Raw genomic sequence first — 22,639 nt, forward strand, 5'->3', positions numbered from 1 at the left:
AGAAACAGACGGTACACATGGCAGTAATGATGAGGAGACAATTTTCTAAAAGATTGAACATTTCAACATTGTTGCATTATATCAGGTGTTATGTTGATCTTGTCAGTGTCTCTTTGTCTATGCACATTAGAATAGTGGAAAAAAACGTTGTTATATTGTGCAGTAGTAATGTGTGGCGGTGACAGCATGTTGTACCTGTTGAAGTGCTGTAGCTCAGGATGATGCTCCTCTCTGTCTGGGGGTGAGCAGGAGGGGAGGAGGAGAAGGGGAGGAGGAGGAGGGAAGTCCTCTGTGATGTCCGTCTCCCTGATGGGGAGCGGGGGAGGAGGAGGGGAGGGAGGGGCCAGCTCCTGGAGGAACACCTCGTCATAGTCCTGTAAGGAGACTATTGGAGGGACTACCTGTGTGGGCGGGGCTATGTGTAAGGGCGGGGTCTCCTGCAGGTTGGACTCTGAGATGCGGAGGGAGAGCAGGGGGTGTGGTCTGGGAGAGGTTTTAGGAGGAGGTGGGGTTGGAGGGGTCTTAGGTAGGATGGTCTTTGGTACGGTAGCCGGACTCTCTATGGGGAAGTCTTTCAGGGTCTCCTCTGAAGTGCTGGTGTCTGATGAGGCCAGTCTGGTCCTGGTCTGCAGATTCTGGTTCTGGTTCTGATGTGCTGTGGGGCTCTGCCTGGTCTCTGGGGACACGGCTCTGGGAGCCTCAACCTGTGACAGGCAGGGGAAGGCGATGGCATCCAGGTTTCCCTGGCCTAACCTCTCGCTGACCTGAATGAATTCATGAATACTTCATTATCCCTGAGGGGAAATGTGTCTGGTAACAACATAGGCCTTCCTGACATCTAGAATACATCACAAGCCAAACTCTATCTTGGCCAGGTCATTACTGTCAAAGAGAATGTGATCTCAATTACTTACCTGGTTAAACAAAGGCAACACAAAAAAAATGCATCACAGGACATTCAGCCGGACAGACAGATAGACATACCTGCCAGTCAAGGCTAGTGCTGGGGCTGGTGCCTGGGGAGGAGAAGGGGCAGGGTAGACCTACAGAGGCAGCCAGGCCGGATGTACTAAGGGCCCGCTGACGGTCGGGGTTTCTCTGCCTCTCTCTCCTCATCACAGGGGTGTTGCTTTGGGAAGGACCCTGATTCAGCAGGTAGTGGGTGGCCACATACTGGGACTGGGAGGCTGAGACGGGACGCTTTAAACGCTGCTTGTCCATGGACCTGGAAAGAAATATATATATACATATATACACACACACACACACACACACACATACACACACACACACACACACACAGACACAGACACACACACACACACACACACACACACACACACACACACACACAAAAAAAGACTGTTGAGTGTATGAGCTTCTACCCTTCTTTCCAATCACATCCATCCCTGGCATGCCATTTTTCATCCATGTTTGCCAGGGGGTTTTCCCTACTAAATGCCAGGAATTCTGCACCAACCAGGACAATCCTGCTCTAAAATAGCAGCGAACAGAACAGTAGAACACTGACCAAGTAAGGCGCTGACCAGGGTCTATTACCTTAAAAAGTCTGCTGCATGTTTCAAAATGTAAAAAAAAAAACTTTTCTCAGTTCCCATCATCAACGTAGTTCTTTGAGGGGAAAAAATGTGAGAGATCATCAGAAACTATGGGATGACTAAAGTGGAAAACACTTTGGCCTTAACTACTAAGACAAGTATGTGAGGAGTTCTGTTGGTTATTACCCTGTTGTATATGTAATGAATTTGACAGACGTACAGGCGGTGTGAGTCCCAAATGTACATTTGTTTACATTTGAGTCATTTAGCAGACGCTCTTATCCAGAGAGACTTTTTCTTCTGCTAATGGCCAATAGCATCCTATTTCCTATGTAGTGCACTACTTTTGACCAGAGTTCAATGGGCCCTGAGCTCTATGGGTCCTGTTCATAAGGAGTGCACTATATAGGGAATAGGGTTCCATTTGGGGTGTACACAAAAGGTTCTGTCTCTATGGAAACAAACCTGTTGTTGTCGTTGTGTGTGAACAGCTGGGGTTCATTAGAAAAGTCCGGAAACATCCTCAGATCTCCTCCTGTCATGAAGTCCTGAAAGGAGAGAGGGATTGAGAGAGAAAGAGGGCGGAGGCAGAGAGGGAGAGAGGGCGATCGGGGGGGTAGAGAGAGCGAGAGAAAAAGAGAGAGAGAGAGAGAGAGCGATGGGGGTGGGGGGATGGGTAGAGAGAGAGAGAGGGCGAAGGGGGGGGTCAGGGGGGTAGAGAGAGAGCGAGAGAAAAAGAGAGCGAGGGAGAGAGAGAGAGCGATGGGGGTGGGTAGAGCGAGAGCGAGCGAGAGAAAAAGAGAGAGAGATGGTTACTTTGTGAGAGGAGGATGAGGTAAACCATAACATTCCAAAGTGATTCAGGCTGACACAGAAGTTATGGATATTGATTTATTTAGGAAAAACCCACCCACAGTAGGATTGGAAAACAGCAGGCTGCGGTCCAAAGTAGTGCAGTAGATGGGGATTAGGATGATATTTGGACGGACATTTTATGATTATTAGTGTTTACGTTGAGTATAAATATTCAGGGGGGTATACTTCCCCTGGCGATGGAGTCACGGTGGGATTATACTGTAGCAATGTTAGAGAGGATGATTCATAGTGGGATTATGTCTCCACGCTGGTGCTGTGTGTGTGTGTGTGTGTGTGTGTGTGTGTGTGTGTGTGTGTGTGTGTGTGTGTGTGTGTGCGCCTGTGTGTGTTTCTCCAGATTGGTATGTGCAGTGAGATCGTCAGTAAGTCTGTAAGCACTCAGAGCGAGAGAGTCGCTACATACACTACCATTGTCTTCCGTCAGATGGCGTTATCCTAACACGACACTCAGTTGCCAGGAGCCATCTGTCTGGCAAATCGTGGAACTCATCTCCAGATTTTGCTCGGTAGCTAGTCCGCCAGCCAGCTTTCTGATAAAGTTTTACTGCACCAAAGTTATAGGTCTTGTAACGGCTTTCCTCCTCCTCTTCTTCAACCGAAGAGGAGGAGTAGTGATTGAACCAAGGCGCAGCGTTATGAAATGACATGATTTAATTAAGACACGACAAAACAACGAAGACAGAAAACGAACTATACTTGAATTAACTAACAAAATAACAAAACGAATGTGTAGACAAACCTAGACATACGAACTTACAATAAAACACGAAGAAGGCACGAACAGGGAAAATAGACTACACAAAAATGACGATGTACAAACAAACCGAACAGTCCCGTATGGTGCTACAAACACTGACACAGGAGACAACCACCCACAACGAACACTGTGAAACAACCTACCTAAATATGACTCTCAATTAGAGGAACGCCAAACACCTGCCTCTAATTGAGAGCCATACCAGGCAACCCTTAAACCAACATAGAAACAGACAACATAGAATGCCCACCCAAACTCATGTCCTGACCAACTAACACATACAACAAACTAACAGAAATAGGTCAGGAACGTGACAGGTCTGTTCTCAGAAATTGGCTTCAACAGCTGGCACAGGTGTGGCTTGGTACTTTGTAACATTTGATCGATGTGTTAACGTCGTAGCATTAGCATTAGCATTAGCTAACGCAGTCAGCTGCTGCAGAAATCGGTGCACTATTCAGAACAGCAACTTATGGAAACTCATTGTGTTATTGGCCATCGCTCTGATACTGACTCAGATCTTTCCGACTCGTTCAGTCGAAATAATAAATCTTTCATTTCGTTCATTTGAGTCAGTAATGCCTGGAGCATGCAGAAACCCATTCTGGCGAACGATGAACTAAAAAACTTGAAATAATCATGATTCTACAAGCCCCTCGTTCACCATAGGGGCATAGCCACAGGAAGTAGGGGTGCTGAGGATGCTGGAGCACCCCCCTGAAAAACATTTTTAAAAATATATGAATCCCCCAAAATTAAATAAAATTTTTCGCAAAAAGTAGTGCACTAGGCCTTTATTAGTTGTGTATTAGAGTAGTACTAACCCTTTACTAGTCCTGTATTGGAGTAGTACTAACTCTAACCCTTTACTAGTCCTGTATTAGAGTAGTACTAACCCTTTACTAGTCCTGTATTGGAGTAGTACTAACCCTAACCCTTTACTAGTCCTGTATTAGAGTAGTACTAACCCTTTACTAGTTCTGTATTAGAGTAGTACTAACCCTTTACTAGTCCTGTATTAGAGTAGTACTAACCCTTTACTAGTCCTGTATTAGAGTAGTACTAACTCTAACCCTTTACTAGTCCTGTATTAGAGTAGTACTAACCCTTTACTAGTTCTGTATTAGAGTAGTACTAACCCTTTACTAGTCCTGTATTAGAGTAGTACTAACCCTTTACTAGTCCTGTATTAGAGTAGAACTAACCCTTTATTAGTCCTGTATTAGAGTAGTACTAACCCTTTACTAGTCCTGTATTAGAGTAGTACTAACCCTAACCCTTTACTAGTCCTGTATTAGAGTAGTACTAACCCTTTACTAGTCCTGTATTAGAGTAGTACTAACCCTTTACTAGTCCTGTATTAGAGTAGTACTAACCCTTTACTAGTCCTGTATTAGAGTAGTACTAACCCTTTACTAGTCCTGTATTAGAGTAGTACTAACCCTAACCCTTTACTAGTCCTGTATTAGAGTAGTACTAACCCTAACCCGTTACTAGTCCTGTATTAGAGTAGTACTAACCCTTTACTAGTCCTGTATTAGAGTAGTACTAACCCTTTCCTAGTCCTGTATTAGAGTAGTACTAACCCTTTACTAGTCCTGTATTAGTGTAGTACTAACCCTAACCCTTTACTAGTCCTGTATTAGAGTAATACTAACCCTTTACTAGTCCTGTATTAGAGTAGTACTAACCCTTTACTAGTCCTGTATTAGAGTAGTACTAACCCTTTACTAGTCCTGTATTAGAGTAGTACTAACTCTAACCCTTTACTAGTCCTGTATTAGAGTAGTACTAACTCTAACCCTTTACTAGTCCTGTATTAGAGTAGTACTAACCCTAACCCTTTACTAGTCCTGTATTAGAGTAGTACTAACCCTTTACTAGTCCTGTATTAGAGTAGTACTAACCCTTTACTAGTCCTGTATTATAGTAGTACTAACCATTTACTAGTCCTGTATTAGAGTAGTACTAACCCTTTAGTAGTCCCGTATTAGAGTAGTACTAACCCTAACCCTTTACTAGTCCTGTATTAGAGTAGTACTAACCCTTTACTAGTCCTGTATTAGAGTAGTACTAACTCTAACCCTTTACTAGTCCTGTATTAGAGTAGTACTAACTCTAACCCTTTACTAGTCCTGTATTAGAGTAGTACTAACTCTAACCCTTTACTAGTCCTGTATTAGAGTAGTACTAACTCTAACCCTTTACTAGTCCTGTATTAGAGTAGTACTAACCCTAACCCTTTACTAGTCCTGTATTAGAGTAGTACTAACCCTTTACTAGTCCTGTATTAGAGTAGTACTAACCCTTTACTAGTCCTGTATTATAGTAGTACTAACCATTTACTAGTCCTGTATTAGAGTAGTACTAACCCTTTAGTAGTCCCGTATTAGAGTAGTACTAACCCTAACCCTTTACTAGTCCTGTATTAGAGTAGTACTAACCCTTTACTAGTCCTGTATTAGAGTAGTACTAACCCTTTACTAGTCCTGTATTAGAGTAGTACTAACCCTTTACTAGTCCTGTATTAGAGTAGTACTAACTCTAACCCTTTACTAGTCCTGTATTAGCGTAGTACTAACCCGTTACTAGTCCTGTATTAGAGTAGTACTAACCCTTTACTAGTCCTGTATTAGAGTAGTACTAACTCTAACCCTTTACTAGTCCTTTATTAGAGTAGTACTAACCCTTTACTAGTCCTGTATTAGAGTAGTACTAACCCTTTACTAGTTCTGTATTAGAGTAGTACTAACTCTTTACTAGTCCTGTATTAGAGTAGTACTAACCCTTTACTAGTCCTGTATTAGAGTAATACTAACCCTTTACTAGTCCTGTATTGGAGTAGTACTAACCCTTTACTACTCCTGTATTAGCGTAGTACTAACCCTTTACTAGTCCTGTATTAGCGTAGTACTAACCCTTTACTAGTCCTGTATTAGAGTAGTACTAACCCTTTACTAGTCCTGTATTAGCGTAGTACTAACCCTTTACTAGTCCTGTATTAGAGTAGTACTAACCCTTTACTAGTCCTGTATTAGAGTAATACTAACCCTTTACTAGTCCTGTATTAGAGTAATACTAACCCTTTACTAGTCCTGTATTGGAGTAGTACTAACCCTTTACTAGTCCTGTATTAGAGTAGTACTAACTCTAACCCTTTACTAGTCCTTTATTAGAGTAGTACTAACCCTTTACTAGTCCTGTAGTACTAACCCTTTACTAGTCCTGTAGTACTAACCCTTTACTAGTCCTGTATTGGAGTAGTACTAACCCGTTACTAGTCCTGTATTAGAGTAGTACTAACCCTTTACTAGTCCTGTATTAGAGTAGTACTAACCCTAACCCTTTACTAGTCCTGTATTAGAGTAGTACTAACCCTTTCCTAGTCCTGTATTAGAGTAGTACTAACCCTTTACTAGTCCTGTATTAGAGTAGTACTAACCCTTTACTAGTCCTGTATTAGAGTAGTACTAACCCTTTACTAGTCCTGTATTAGAGTAGTACTAACCCTTTACTAGTCCTGTATTAGAGTAGTACTAACCCGTTACTAGTCCTGTATTAGAGTAGTACTAACGCTTTACTAGTCCTGTATTAGAGTAGTACTAACCCTTTACTAGTCCTGTATTAGATTAGTACTAACCCTTTACTAGTCCTGTATTAGAGTAGTACTAACCCTTTACTAGTCCTGTATTAGAGTAGTACTAACCCTAACCCTTTACTAGTCCTGTATTAGAGTAGTACTAACCCTTTATTAGTCCTGTATTAGAGTAGTACTAACCCGTTACTAGTCCTGTATTGGAGTAGTACTAACCCTAACCCTTTACTAGTCCTGTATTGGAGTAGTACTAACCCTTTACTAGTCCTGTATTAGAGTAGTACTAACCCTTTACTAGTCCTGTATTAGAGTAGTACTAACCCTAACCCTTTACTAGTCCTGTATTAGAGTAGTACTAACCCGTTACTAGTCCTGTATTAGATTAGTACTAACCCGTTACTAGTCCTGTATTAGAGTAGTACTAACCCTTTACTAGTCCTGTATTAGCGTAGTACTAACCCTTTACTAGTCCTGTATTAGAGTAGTACTAACCCTTTACTAGTCCTGTATTAGAGTAGTGCTAACCCTTTACTAGTCCTGTATTAGAGTAGTACTAACCCTTTACTAGTCCTGTATTAGCGTAGTACTAACCCTTTACTAGTCCTGTATTAGAGTAGTACTAACCCTTTACTAGTCCTGTATTAGCGTAGTACTAACCCTTTACTAGTCCTGTATTAGCGTAGTACTAACCCTTTACTAGTCCTGTATTAGAGTAGTACTAACCCTTTACTAGTCCTGTATTAGAGTAGTACTAACCCTTTACTAGTCCTGTATTAGAGTAGTACTAACCCTTTACTAGTCCTGTATTAGAGTAGTACTAACCCTTTACTAGTCCTGTATTAGATTAGTACTAACCCTTTACTAGTCCTGTATTAGAGTAGTACTAACCCGTTACTAGTCCTGTATTAGAGTAGTACTAACTCTAACCCTTTACTAGTCCTGTATTAGAGTAGTACTAACCCTTTACTAGTTCTGTATTAGAGTAGTACTAACCCGTTACTAGTCCTGTATTAGAGTAGTACTAACCCTTTACTAGTCCTGTATTAGAGTAGTACTAACCCTTTACTAGTCCTGTATTAGAGTAATACTAACCCTTTACTAGTCCTGTATTGGAGTAGTACTAACCCTTTACTACTCCTGTATTAGCGTAGTACTAACCCTTTACTAGTCCTGTATTAGCGTAGTACTAACCCTTTACTAGTCCTGTATTAGAGTAGTACTAACCCTTTACTAGTCCTGTATTAGCGTAGTACTAACCCTTTACTAGTCCTGTATTAGAGTAGTACTAACCCTTTACTAGTCCTGTATTAGAGTAATACTAACCCTTTACTAGTCCTGTATTAGAGTAATACTAACCCTTTACTAGTCCTGTATTGGAGTAGTACTAACCCTTTACTAGTCCTGTATTAGAGTAGTACTAACCCTTTACTAGTCCTGTATTGGAGTAGTACTAACCCATTACTAGTCCTGTATTAGAGTAGTACTAACCCTTTACTAGTCCTGTATTAGAGTAGTACTAACCCTAACCCTTTACTAGTCCTGTATTAGAGTAGTACTAACCCTTTACTAGTCCTGTATTAGAGTAGTACTAACCCTTTACTAGTCCTGTATTAGAGTAGTACTAACCCTTTACTAGTCCTGTATTAGAGTAGTACTAACCCTTTACTAGTCCTGTATTAGAGTAGTACTAACCCGTTACTAGTCCTGTATTAGAGTAGTACTAACCCTTTACTAGTCCTGTATTAGAGTAGTACTAACCCTTTACTAGTCCTGTATTAGATTAGTACTAACCCTTTACTAGTCCTGTATTAGAGTAGTACTAACCCTTTACTAGTCCTGTATTAGAGTAGTACTAACCTTAACCCTTTACTAGTCCTGTATTAGAGTAGTACTAACCCTTTATTAGTCCTGTATTAGAGTAGTACTAACCCGTTACTAGTCCTGTATTGGAGTAGTACTAACCCTAACCCTTTACTAGTCCTGTATTGGAGTAGTACTAACCCTTTACTAGTCCTGTATTAGAGTAGTACTAACCCTTTACTAGTCCTGTATTAGAGTAGTACTAACCCTAACCCTTTACTAGTCCTGTATTAGAGTAGTACTAACCCGTTACTAGTCCTGTATTAGATTAGTACTAACCCGTTACTAGTCCTGTATTAGAGTAGTACTAACCCTTTACTAGTCCTGTATTAGCGTAGTACTAACCCTTTACTAGTCCTGTATTAGAGTAGTACTAACCCTTTACTAGTCCTGTATTAGAGTAGTGCTAACCCTTTACTAGTCCTGTATTAGAGTAGTACTAACCCTTTACTAGTCCTGTATTAGATTAGTACTAACCCTTTACTAGTCCTGTATTAGAGTAGTACTAACCCGTTACTAGTCCTGTATTAGAGTAGTACTAACTCTAACCCTTTACTAGTCCTGTATTAGAGTAGTACTAACCCTTTACTAGTCCTGTATTAGAGTAGTACTAACCCTTTACTAGTCCTGTATTAGAGTAATACTAACCCTTTACTAATCCTGTATTAGAGTAGTACTAACCCTTTACTAGTCCTGTATTAGAGTAGTACTAACCCTTTACTAGTCCTGTATTAGAGTAGTACTAACCCTTTACTAGTCCTGTATTAGAGTAGTACTAACCCGTTACTAGTCCTGTATTAGAGTAATACTAACCCTTTACTAGTCCTGTATTAGAGTAGTACTAACTCTTTACTAGTCCTGTATTAGAGTAGTACTAACCCTTTACTAGTCCTGTATTAGAGTAGTACTAACCCTAACCCTTTACTAGTCCTGTATTAGAGTAGTACTAACCCTTTATTAGTCCTGTATTAGAGTAATACTAACCCTTTACTAATCCTGTATTAGAGTAGTACTAACCCTTTACTAGTCCTGTATTAGCGTAGTACTAACCCTTTACTAGTCCTGTATTAGAGTAGTACTAACTCTTTACTAGTCCTGTATTGGAGTAGTACTAACCCTAACCCTTTACTAGTCCTGTATTAGAGTAGTACTAACCCTTTACTAGTCCTGTATTAGAGTAGTACTAACCCTTTACTAGTCCTGTATTAGATTAGTACTAACCCTTTACTAGTCCTGTATTAGAGTAGTACTAACCCTTTACTAGTCCTGTATTAGAGTAGTACTAACCTTAACCCTTTACTAGTCCTGTATTAGAGTAGTACTAACCCTTTATTAGTCCTGTATTAGAGTAGTACTAACCCGTTACTAGTCCTGTATTGGAGTAGTACTAACCCTAACCCTTTACTAGTCCTGTATTGGAGTAGTACTAACCCTTTACTAGTCCTGTATTAGAGTAGTACTAACCCTTTACTAGTCCTGTATTAGAGTAGTACTAACCCTAACCCTTTACTAGTCCTGTATTAGAGTAGTACTAACCCGTTACTAGTCCTGTATTAGATTAGTACTAACCCGTTACTAGTCCTGTATTAGAGTAGTACTAACCCTTTACTAGTCCTGTATTAGCGTAGTACTAACCCTTTACTAGTCCTGTATTAGAGTAGTACTAACCCTTTACTAGTCCTGTATTAGAGTAGTGCTAACCCTTTACTAGTCCTGTATTAGAGTAGTACTAACCCTTTACTAGTCCTGTATTAGATTAGTACTAACCCTTTACTAGTCCTGTATTAGAGTAGTACTAACCCGTTACTAGTCCTGTATTAGAGTAGTACTAACCCTTTACTAGTCCTGTATTAGCGTAGTACTAACCCTTTACTAGTCCTGTATTAGAGTAGTACTAACCCTTTACTAGTCCTGTATTAGAGTAGTGCTAACCCTTTACTAGTCCTGTATTAGAGTAGTACTAACCCTTTACTAGTCCTGTATTAGATTAGTACTAACCCTTTACTAGTCCTGTATTAGAGTAGTACTAACCCGTTACTAGTCCTGTATTAGAGTAGTACTAACTCTAACCCTTTACTAGTCCTGTATTAGAGTAGTACTAACCCTTTACTAGTCCTGTATTAGAGTAGTACTAACCCTTTACTAGTCCTGTATTAGAGTAATACTAACCCTTTACTAATCCTGTATTAGAGTAGTACTAACCCTTTACTAGTCCTGTATTAGAGTAGTACTAACCCTTTACTAGTCCTGTATTAGAGTAGTACTAACCCTTTACTAGTCCTGTATTAGAGTAGTACTAACCCGTTACTAGTCCTGTATTAGAGTAATACTAACCCTTTACTAGTCCTGTATTAGAGTAGTACTAACTCTTTACTAGTCCTGTATTAGAGTAGTACTAACCCTTTACTAGTCCTGTATTAGAGTAGTACTAACCCTAACCCTTTACTAGTCCTGTATTAGAGTAGTACTAACCCTTTATTAGTCCTGTATTAGAGTAATACTAACCCTTTACTAATCCTGTATTAGAGTAGTACTAACCCTTTACTAGTCCTGTATTAGCGTAGTACTAACCCTTTACTAGTCCTGTATTAGAGTAGTACTAACTCTTTACTAGTCCTGTATTGGAGTAGTACTAACCCTAACCCTTTACTAGTCCTGTATTAGAGTAGTACTAACCCTTTACTAGTCCTGTATTAGAGTAGTACTAACCCTTTACTAGTCCTGTATTAGAGTAGTACTAACCCTTTACTAGTCCTGTATTAGAGTAGTACTAACCCTAACCCTTTACTAGTCCTGTATTAGAGTAGTACTAACCCTTTACTAATCCTGTATTAGAGTAGTACTAACCCTTTACTAGTCCTGTATTAGAGTAGTACTAACCCTTTACTAGTCCTGTATTAGAGTAGTACTAACCCTTTACTAGTCCTGTATTAGCGGACCCATAGAATGTCTGTAGAGCATGCTAAACATATTAGCGCCTCCACCCAGCAACATCTTCTCGCGGCTATGGGGCTTATTGGAGCCGTCATCTGTGACTGAAACCTATGGTCGGATTCGCGTTTATCGTCGAAGGAATGAGCGTTACATCGAGGCCTGTACTCTGGAGCGGGATCGATTTGGAGGTGGAGGGTCCATCATGGTCTGGGGTGGTGTGTAACAGCATCATCGGACTGAGCTTGTTGTCATTGCAGGCAATCTCAACGCTGTGCGTTACAGGGAAGACATCCTCCTCCCTCATGTGGTACCCTTCCTGCAGGCTCATCCTGACATGACCGTCCAGCATGACAATGCCACCAGCCATACTGCTCGTTCTGTGTGTGATTTCCTGCAAGATAGGAATGTCTGTGTTCTGCCATGGCCAGTGGAGAGCCCGGATCTCAATCCCATTGAGCACGTCTGGGACCTGTTGGATCGGACGGTGAAGGCTAGGCCCATTATCCCCAGAAATGTCCGGGAACTTGCAGGTGCCTTGGTGGAAGAGTGCGGTAACATCTCACAGCCAGAACTGGCAAAGCTGGTGCAGTTCATGAGGAGGAGATGCACTGCAGTACTTACTGCAGCTGGTGGCCACAACAGATACTGACTGTTACTTTTGATTTTGAGCCCCCTTTGTTCAGGGACACATTATTCCATTTCTGTTAGTCACATGTCTGTGGAACTTGTTCAGTTTATGTCTCTTATGTTCATACAAATATTTACACAAGTTAAGGTTGCTGAAAATAAACGCAGTTAGGGCCTCCCGGGTGGCGCAGTGGTCTAGGGTACTGCATCGCAGCGCTAGCTGTGCCACCAGAGACTCTGGGTTCGCGCCCAGGCTCTGTCGCAGCCGGCCGCGCCCGGGAGGTCCGTGGGGCGACGCACAATTGGCCTAGCGTCGTCCGGGTTTGGGAGGGTTTGGCCGGTCGGGATATCCTTGTCTCATCGCGCTCCAGCGACTCCTGTGGCGGGCCGGGCGCAGTGCGCGCTAACCAAGGGGGCCAGGTACACGGTGTTTCCTCCGACACATTGGTGTGGCTTCCGGGTTGGAGGGGCGCTGTGTTAAGAAGCAGTGCGGCTTGGTTGGGTTGTGTTTCGGAGGACGCATGGCTTTCGACCTTCGTCTCTCCCGAGCCCGTACGGGAGTTGTAGCGATGAGACAAGATAGTAATTACTAACAATTGGATACCACGAAATTGGGGAGAAAAGGGGATAACATTTTAAAAATAAATAAATAATAATAATAAACGCAAAACAAAACAAAAAAAATGTGAGGACGTTTCTTTTTTTGCTGAGTTCATATATATATTTGTAAAAACATATATGGGGGATTGGAAATTATGCCGACAATTACATTGATAGAAGCTACAATCTATCTGCAATATCTACCCCTTAAAAAAACTAAAGACAACACAAAGAGATCTGGGACCAGGCTAGCTAATATACCATCTAACCTGAGATATACAGCTAAAACTAGACCTAAAGTCACCTGTTTTTATGGAACTGAATTGCACGGTGCTTCTATTTCTATTTTGTAGCATTTCATTCACACAAAAAAATCTAAAAGACAGAGAGTGTACCTGGTTGAGCCTCTCTACAGAGGGCGAGGAGCGGGATCTGAAGTGCTGTGGTGCAGGCCTCTCCTCAGAGTGCTCTAGAAGATCCTCCGCTGAGGCCGACTTCCCAGAGCTCCGGGCTGGAGTCGCTCTTTCAAAGGACCCATCGCCTCGCTGACTCCGGAAAGCCTCGTAGGCCTTGGCTGGTGCTGGCACTCCCTCCAGAGGCCTGTTGGATCCAAATCCAGTGGGGTATTGGTGGGAGGTGGAGACTGAGGTGGGGGCCTGGGTATGGATGTGTGGTGCGGTCACCCTGCCTGGGTATACACTGCCCTGGAGCTGCAGACCGGGAGGCAGGGTGGAGCAGAGCCTCTCCTCACCAGAGAGGCTGCTGTCTGGGCCAAACAGCTCCTGGAGAGAGGCTAGGCTGGTGGTGGAGGTGGAAGAGACACTATGGGTGTCTGTGAAGGGCTGGAGGTAGGCACTGTGGGGCCGGTGACGATGCCGTCTCCCCTCGGACCTGTCCCTGTCTGTCCTCCAGCCTCTCTTCCTCTCCATGTAGTCAGCCAGGGCATCCTGCTGCAGCTGCCAGAGCTCCGGCCGGGAGACGGCTAGACCAGCCTGGGAGCCCTGGAGGGTCTGGGGATCCTGAGAGCTGGAGCTCAGGCTGCGACTGGTTGCCACCTCAAACATCCTCCTGCGGTCTGCCACGCTGGTCTCTGTGCCTGGGAACAGGATCTGTTGGTGATGGGCACTCCTCCTCGGGTCAGACTCTAACCCCACCTAGAAGAGAGGCACAGAGTCAGTGCAGATCCCCTGAATGGAGAGCAGTAAGGTAGCAAGGTGACGTTGCATGAAGCAAAAGGCACAGTGGGTCAGTTTCCACAACAACTAAGAGCGTTAAAGCCTGAGACTAAACCACACTGTAGCAGTGCAAAGCACATCCATGCACAGATCATCTGTGTGACTGTGATTGTACTCATCTCAATATCGGTGGTGGTGTTTTGTTGCAATGCCATCTCGCTGAGTCTACCTTTTTAAGTACTTTTGTTCCAAGACAAAACAGCAGGAGATGTCATCGTGGATACGTTCACCTACCTCGTGCATGTTCTCTGGCTCGGAGTACGATCTCTTCTTCTGCTCCATGGTGAGCCTCTTACGCCCACCGATTCGGGCTGGGACTGGTGGGCCCAAGGCTGGGACACTGGGGAGCTCTGGGGGGCTGAACCTCTCGGGCTTGGGGGTGACAAGGTGCCTCTCTCTGGGGGTGTGAGGGGAGGGAGAGGTGGTTGGGGCTGGGACTGGGTCTGGGGTGGTGATCGTGTGCCTCTCTTTTGGGGTGTGAGGGGAGAGGGAAGTGGCTGGGGCAGAGGCTGGTACAGTGGTGGTGACAATGGAGGGTTTGGGACCGGTCTTGGGGGGCATTGCCTTCCTCTCCAAGGATAAGTGCTTAGCGGGGACGGGAGGGGCGTTGTTGTTGACACCAGGAAGTGGGTTGTTGGAGCTCTGGTTAGAGCTGGAGCTGATTCCCAGGTCCCTGCGTCTGAAGGAGGTGGATCGGAGCACCTTGGACTGGGCGTCCTTGATACTGTCCCTGTAGGCCCGGTTAAAGGACGTGTCCTGGATGGTCCCCAGTAGGTCCTGCAGGTCATCCCTCCAATGGAACTCTCTGTCAGAATCACAATCACTTTTTATTAGCCACGCACATTAACATGTACCATGAAGTAGACCTGGTGAAATGGTTCTGACCACAATAAACTGAACAGATATAATTGACATTTAGGTACAGTAGAGAAGTTACCTGTCCCTGTCATGGCCGTTCTCCTCCTGGCCCTCCTGGCTACCCAGTTGGAAGGTGCTCATACTCCTCTGTAGGGCCGAGCCAGGGTGAGGGTCCAGGGGGTTAGGCTGGTGGTGGGGGTCCCTGGAGCTCTGGGGCTTGGCTTGGTCACAACTCTCTGGCCTCTGCTGCTCTGCGTAATGATGACCCTTGTGGGCCACCGTACTTTTCCCATGATGTGAGCTAGAGGAGGAGCTCAGTGTTCTGCAGGGGCTGCTGGGGCTGTTGCTTCTCTCTAGCATATTACGCAGGTCATCCATACTGGCACCATAGCTCATGGCCCTCTCATGGTGCTTGTGCTGAGGCTGGGGCTGAGTTGGACGGGAGGAGGAGGAGGGTCCCAGGTTGGTGTGGCTGGCATTGATGCTATGACTCCTCTGCTTCCTCTGCTCTTGGCGCTCGAACCGGTTTACCTTCTCCAGGACAGACGGGCTCCTCTGGTGGCTGCTCTGACTCCTAGCGGAGCTCTCTGGACTGGCACAGCGCTGGACCTCCGCTAGGGCATTCTCTAGCCGGGTCAAGGGGTGCTCTGGTCCCCTCTGGTTCTTCTGGTGGTGGGGTGGACTGGGGTCGCTGTAGTGCCGGAGGGGGGACCTGGACCTCTGGTTGTTGACCCGATGATCAGGCCCCTGGGCTGGGGTACTGTTAATCCTGATCCCCTGAGGAACGTGGCCCTTGGATATCTTAGTGGGCATGGTAGTAGGAGGCTGAGGGTCTGGATGGCTGTGTTCAGTGTGTCTGACCTGTCCCTGTTGATGCTTCTCAGGGTAACTCTCTGAGCCCTGGGAATACCTGGGTACCCTCTCTCTCTGCGGCTGGACTGGAGTGTATGGGTCTCTCCTCTCCTGACCTATGGACTGGGCTGAGGAGGGTCTGTACACCTGACCCTGTCCATGACCCTGCTGGCTCTGCCTTCGGGAGACGGTCTGTCCCTCCCCCTTTAAATAAGACGTGTAGAGACCCAGTTTGGTTTGGGTCTCCTCATGTCCTCTGTCACCCCCTCTGTTAACAGGCTGGGCTGGCTGTATGGTTGGAGGCTGAGTTAAGTCATGATGCTGAGGCTGGTTGGAACAGGTGACATAGGAGTTGAAAGTGTTGCTTTGGTATCCGTTCTCTACAGATACCTCGATCCCTGTATCCACGCTGATCCCCACCCCGAACGCCTGGAGCTCTCTCTGTCTGCTCAGACTGCTCTCCCTGGCCAGGCCTGGGTACACACTGCTGGGGTTGCTGGTGGGCATCTGTGCATAGTGGGTCTCCGGAGGGGGCACGGGGTAGATGCCCTGGGGCGACATGAGGCGGCCAGATGTATTCTGGGGCTGAGGGGGCTGGGGGACCTGACCCACGCCCTGTTTGGGCTTGATGGTGGGGCTAGAAGAAGAGGAAGAAGCTTTATTCATTCAACAGGGAGAAACTGGAACAAACACAACATACAGCAACAACAGAACAGGTAACAATAGAAACACTTGAGTAAATGAGGGAGACAAAGTACAGTGCAATTCGGGAAAGTATTCAGACCCCTGACTTATTCCACATTTTGTTACATTACAGCGTTATTCTAAAATTGATTATATAATTCCCCCTCCTCATCAATCTACACACAATACCCCATAATGACAAAGCTAAAACAGTTTTTAAAAATGTTGGCAAATCTATTAAAAAAAGAAGGAAAAACAGCAAATCCTTATTGACATAAGTATTCAGACCCTTTGCTATGAGACTCAAAATGGAGCTCAGGTACTTCCTGTTTCATTTGATCAACCTTGAGATGTTTCTACAACTTGATTGGAGTCCACCTGTGGTAAATTCAATTGATTGGACATGATTTGGAAAGGCACACACCTGTCTATATAAGGTCCCACAGTTGACAGTGCATCTCAGTGATGTCTACATGTAGACAGAGCACTAATGTGAGGTTAAAATAACACAGCTCCTAACTCCTTCCGCAGAAGCCAATGGATACAATAGAATAGACTAAATACCTGCTCTCAGGACTCTTCTCTATGACGGTGTGGAGCTGGCCCTCAGCCCCGTAGGAGCCCTTCCCCGAGCCGGAGGCCACGGACCCAGAGGAGTGGTGCCAGGAGGAGGTGGACCCCTTGTGGAGAGCCCTAAGGGAGCGAGTCTGCTCCAGGCTGGACCAGGAATTGGGCCTTTCGTGGTGCCTGATCGCCGCGTAGCTGTCACTCCGCATGGGAGGAGGCGGCGCCCCCTTCAGGCTTTCATAGGAACTGCAGCCGGCGGACTGAGACTGGCCCCAGATCGGCCCAACGCTGTGTCGTTTGGGGTTATTACCATGGTTATTACCGCCGTTGCTTCCGCCACTGCTGTTACTACAGCTACTGCTGCCGCGGTGACAGGAGGCCTTGCCCCCACTACGAGAACCCACCCTGCCGGCCTCGTGGTTGCGTAGCAACGCAGCCGAGCTGACCTCGTGCTCTTGGGCTCCTCCCTGCTGGGGGTCGTAGACCGTACGGACGTATCGGATGTCAGCATGCTGCATGCCCTCCGACACGGCCTCTCCCCCTTCTCCGCTAACCCCACCCCTCTGTGGAACTGTCTCCATGGAGTATGACCTCTCCTTACTAAAGGTCGGAGCGGCCGCTAGGTACTCTGGGATACTGGAGCTGGTAGAGAAGGAGGAGTAGGCTGAGTCTCTCTTGCTGTGAAGGTGGTCCATACTGTTGGAAGACTTGGAGGCAGACAGCTGGTGGCAGGAAGAACTGGAGAGAGGAGAGGAGAGGAGAGGAGAGGAGAGGAGAGGAGAGGAGAGGAGAGGAGAGGAGAGGAGAGGAGAGGAGAGGAGAGAGAAGTGGAGAGGAGAGGAGAGAGAAGTGGAGAGGAGAGGAGAGAGAAGTGGAGGGGAGAGAGAAGTGGAGAGGAGAGGAGAGGGGAGTGGAGGGGAGAGGAGAGAGAAGTGGAGGGGAGAGGAGAGGAGAGGAGAGAGAAGTGGAGGGGAGAGAGAAGTGGAGAGGAGAGGAGAGGGGAGAGGAGAGGAGGGGAGAGGAGAGGAGGGGAGAGTGGAGGGGAGAGAGAAGTGGAGGGGAGAGGATAGAGAAGTGGAGGGGAGAGGGAAGTGGAGAGGAGAGGAGAGGGGAGTGGAGAGAAGTGGAGGGGAGAGAGGAGTGGAGAGTAGTTATTTGATCCTTACTTGATTGAATGATTTGATTAGATATTAAAGGTAGCAGGCTGCTCCAACGGAGACAGACAGCATTACACACATTGAAAATGATAGAGGATAAAAAGGCCATATTAACAAGAGCAACACCTGTAGGCGGGGTGGCTGTGGTGCTCCCCAAGACTCTCCATACTTCCTCTAGAACTGTACTGGTCTGGACTCTTCCTCAGGTAACCTGGGTCGTAACCCGACAGGTCTGTAGTGGACGCACTGAGCAGAGGAGAGAGATGGAAAGAGAGAGAGTTACATTTAAAATAATTTAGAGAAGTCAGCAATAGACTCGTAACTAAAAAGTTACCGGATAAAATAGTACCATTCATAGGTTTCTGGTTGTTTGGAAACCATGATCATCACTATGGACTGTAAAGATCACGTCATAGCACAACCTTGAGAGATCTCACTACTGTGCTAGTACATATCATTACTATGCTAATACATATCATTACTATGCTAGTACATATCATTACTGTGCTAGTACATATCATTACTGTGCTAGTACATATCATTACTGTGCTAGTACATATCATTACTATGCTAGTACATATCATTACTATGCTAGTACATATCATTACTATGCTAGTACATATCATTAATATGCTAGTACATATCATTACTGTGCTAGTAAATACCATTACTATGCTAATACATATCATTACTATGCTAATACATATCATTACTATGCTAATACATATCATTCCTGTGCTAGTAAATCTCATTCCTGTGCAATATTCCCCACATAGTACACTACTACGAACCAGGGCCCATATTCCCTACATAGTACACTACTACTGGCCAGGGTCCATATTCCCTACATAGTACACTACTACGGACCAGGGTCCATATTCCCTACATAGTACACTACTACTGACCAGGGCCCATATTCCCTACATAGTACACTACTACGAACCAGGGCCCATATTCCCTACATAGTACACTACTACTGACAAGGGTCCATATTCCCTACATAGTACACTACTACGGACCAGGGTCCATATTCCCTACATAGTACACTACTACGGACCAGGGCCCATATTCCCTACATAGTACACTACTAGTGACCATGGCCCATATTCCCTACATAGTACACTACTACGGACCAGGGCCCATAATCCCTACATAGTACACTACAACGGACGAGGGCCCATATTCCCTACATAGTACACTACTACGGACCAGGGCCCATATTCCCTACATAGTACACTACTACTGGCTAGGGCCAGGACACTGTGTGTAGTCTGCATGTCTGTGTGTAGTCTGCATATCTGTGTGTAGTCTGCGTGTAGTCTGCATGTCTCTGTGTGTAGTCTGCATGTCTCTGTGTGTAGTCTGCATGTCTGTGTGTAGTCTGCATGTCTGTGTGTAGTCTGTGTGTCTCTGTGTGTAGTCTGCATGTCTCGGTGTAGTCTGCATGTCTCTGTGTGTAGTCTGCATGTCTCTGTGTGTAGTCTGCATGTCTCTGTGTGTAGTATGCATGTCTGTGTGTGTAGTCTGCATGTCTGTGTGTGTAGTCGGCATGTCTGTGTGTAGTCTGCATGTCTGTGTGTAGTCTGCATGTCTGTGTGTGTAGTCTGCATGTCTGTGTGTAGTCTGCATGTCTGTGTGTAGTCTGCATGTCTCTGTGTAGTCTGCATGTCTGTGTGGAGTCTACATGTCTGTGTGTAGTCTGCATGTCTCTGTGTGTAGTCTGCATGTCTCTGTGTGTAGTCTGCATGTCTGTGTGTGTAGTCTGCATGTCTCTGTGTGTAGTCTGCATGTCTCTGTGTGTAGTCTGCATGTCTGTGTGTAGTCTGTGTGTAGTCTGTGTGTCTGTGTGTAGTCTGCATGTCTGTGTGTAGTCTGCATGTCTGTGTGTAGTCTGCATGTCTGTGTGTAGTCTGCATGTCTGTGTGTAGTCTGTGTGTAGTCTGCATGTCTGTGTGTAGTCTGTGTGTCTGTGTGTAGTCTGCATGTATGTGTGTAGTCTGCATGTCTGTGTGTAGTCTGCATGTCTGTGTGTAGTCTGTGTGTAGTCTGCATGTATGTGTGTAGTCTGTGTGTAGTCTGCATGTATGTGTGTAGTCTGCATGTCTGTGTGTAGTCTGTGTGTAGTCTGCATGTATGTGTGTAGTCTGTGTGTAGTCTGTGTGTAGTCTGTGTGTAGTCTGCATGTATGTGTGTAGTCTGCATGTCTGTGTGTAGTCTGCATGTCTGTGTGTAGTCTGCATGTATGTGTGTAGTCTGTGTGTAGTCTGCATGTATGTGTGTAGTCTGCATGTCTGTGTGTAGTCTGTGTGTAGTCTGCATGTATGTGTGTAGTCTGTGTGTAGTCTGCATGTATGTGTGTAGTCTGCATGTCTGTGTGTAGTCTGTGTGTAGTCTGCATGTCTGTGTGTAGTCTGTGTGTCTCTGTGTGTAGTCTGCATGTCTCGGTGTAGTCTGCATGTCTCTGTGTGTAGTCTGCATGTCTCTGTGTGTAGTCTGCATGTCTCTGTGTGTAGTATGCATGTCTGTGTGTGTAGTCTGCATGTCTGTGTGTGTAGTCGGCATGTCTGTGTGTAGTCTGCATGTCTGTGTGTAGTCTGCATGTCTGTGTGTAGTCTGCATGTCTCTGTGTAGTCTGCATGTCTCTGTGTAGTCTGCATGTCTCTGTGTAGTCTGCATGTCTGTGTGTAGTCTGCATGTCTGTGTGTAGTCTGCATGTCTCTGTGTAGTCTGCATGTCTCTGTGTAGTCTGCATGTCTCTGTGTAGTCTGCATGTCTCTGTGTAGTCTGCATGTCTCTGTGTAGTCTGCATGTCTCTGTGTAGTCTGCATGTCTCTGTGTAGTCTGCATGTCTCTGTGTAGTCTACATGTCTGTGTGTAGTCTGCATGTCTCTGTGTAGTCTACATGTCTCTGTGTAGTCTGCATGTCTCTGTGTAGTCTGCATGTCTCTGTGTAGTCTGCATGTCTCTGTGTAGTCTGCATGTCTCTGTGTAGTCTGCATGTCTCTGTGTAGTCTACATGTCTCTGTGTAGTCTACATGTCTCTGTGTAGTCTGCATGTCTCTGTGTAGTCTGCATGTCTGTGTGTAGTCTGCATGTCTGTGTGGAGTCTGCATGTCTGTGTGTAGTCTGCATGTCTGTGTGTAGTCTACATGTCTCTGTGTAGTCTGCATGTCTGTGTGGAGTCTACATGTATGTGTAGTCTGCATGTCTGTGTGTGTAGTCTGCATGTCTCTGTGTGTAGTCTGCATGTCTCTGTGTGTAGTCTGCATGTCTCTGTGTGTAGTCTGCATGTCTGTGTGTGTAGTCTGCATGTCTGTGTGTGTAGTCTGCATGTCTGTGTGTGTAGTCTGCATGTCTGTGTGTAGTCTGCATGTCTCTGTGTGTAGTCTGCATGTCTCTGTGTGTAGTCTGCATGTCTGTGTGTGTAGTCTGCATGTCTCTGTGTGTAGTCTGCATGTCTCTGTGTGTAGTCTGCATGTCTCTGTGTGTAGTCTGCATGTCTGTGTGTAGTCTGTGTGTAGTCTGCATGTATGTGTGTAGTCTGTGTGTCTGTGTGTAGTCTGCATGTCTGTGTGTAGTCTGCATGTCTGTGTGTAGTCTGCATGTCTGTGTGTAGTCTGCATGTCTGTGTGTAGTCTGTGTGTAGTCTGCATGTCTGTGTGTAGTCTGTGTGTCTGTGTGTAGTCTGCATGTATGTGTGTAGTCTGCATGTCTGTGTGTAGTCTGCATGTCTGTGTGTAGTCTGCATGTATGTGTGTAGTCTGTGTGTAGTCTGCATGTATGTGTGTAGTCTGCATGTCTGTGTGTAGTCTGTGTGTAGTCTGCATGTATGTGTGTAGTCTGTGTGTAGTCTGTGTGTAGTCTGTGTGTAGTCTGCATGTATGTGTGTAGTCTGCATGTCTGTGTGTAGTCTGCATGTCTGTGTGTAGTCTGTGTGTAGTCTGCATGTATGTGTGTAGTCTGTGTGTAGTCTGCATGTATGTGTGTAGTCTGCATGTCTGTGTGTAGTCTGTGTGTAGTCTGCATGTATGTGTGTAGTCTGTGTGTAGTCTGCATGTATGTGTGTAGTCTGCATGTCTGTGTGTAGTCTGTGTGTCTCTGTGTGTAGTCTGCATGTCTCGGTGTAGTCTGCATGTCTCTGTGTGTAGTCTGCATGTCTCTGTGTGTAGTCTGCATGTCTCTGTGTGTAGTATGCATGTCTGTGTGTGTAGTCTGCATGTCTGTGTGTGTAGTCGGCATGTCTGTGTGTAGTCTGCATGTCTGTGTGTAGTCTGCATGTCTGTGTGTGTAGTCTGCATGTCTGTGTGTAGTCTGCATGTCTGTGTGTAGTCTGCATGTCTCTGTGTAGTCTGCATGTCTGTGTGGAGTCTACATGTATGTGTGTAGTCTACATGTCTGTGTGTGTAGTCTGTGTGTAGTCTGCATGTCTGTGTGTAGTCTGCATGTCTGTGTGTAGTCTGCATGTCTGTGTGTAGTCT

The 22,639-nt window shown here is 45.3% G+C and overlaps 1 protein-coding gene across 2 annotated transcripts in view; it reads right to left on the bottom strand.

Moving 5' to 3' along the window:
- Positions 1-22,639, bottom strand: part of LOC129818046 (protein Shroom3-like) — a 189,798-nt gene that overhangs the window by 24,564 nt on the left and 142,595 nt on the right. For both annotated transcript variants that reach the window (XM_055873575.1, XM_055873576.1), the window contains 8 exons: positions 18,288-18,407; positions 17,002-17,742; positions 14,981-16,390; positions 14,278-14,848; positions 13,204-13,962; positions 2,025-2,107; positions 985-1,225; positions 196-764 (listed from right to left, as the gene is read on the bottom strand). In XM_055873575.1, the coding sequence (XP_055729550.1) occupies positions 196-764; positions 985-1,225; positions 2,025-2,107; positions 13,204-13,962; positions 14,278-14,848; positions 14,981-16,390; positions 17,002-17,742; positions 18,288-18,407 (4,494 nt within the window). The remainder of the gene's footprint in view (positions 1-195; positions 765-984; positions 1,226-2,024; positions 2,108-13,203; positions 13,963-14,277; positions 14,849-14,980; positions 16,391-17,001; positions 17,743-18,287; positions 18,408-22,639) is intronic.

Source organism: Salvelinus fontinalis, chromosome 21 (genome assembly GCF_029448725.1).
Source record: "Salvelinus fontinalis isolate EN_2023a chromosome 21, ASM2944872v1, whole genome shotgun sequence".
Lineage (NCBI taxonomy): Eukaryota > Metazoa > Chordata > Actinopteri > Salmoniformes > Salmonidae > Salvelinus > Salvelinus fontinalis.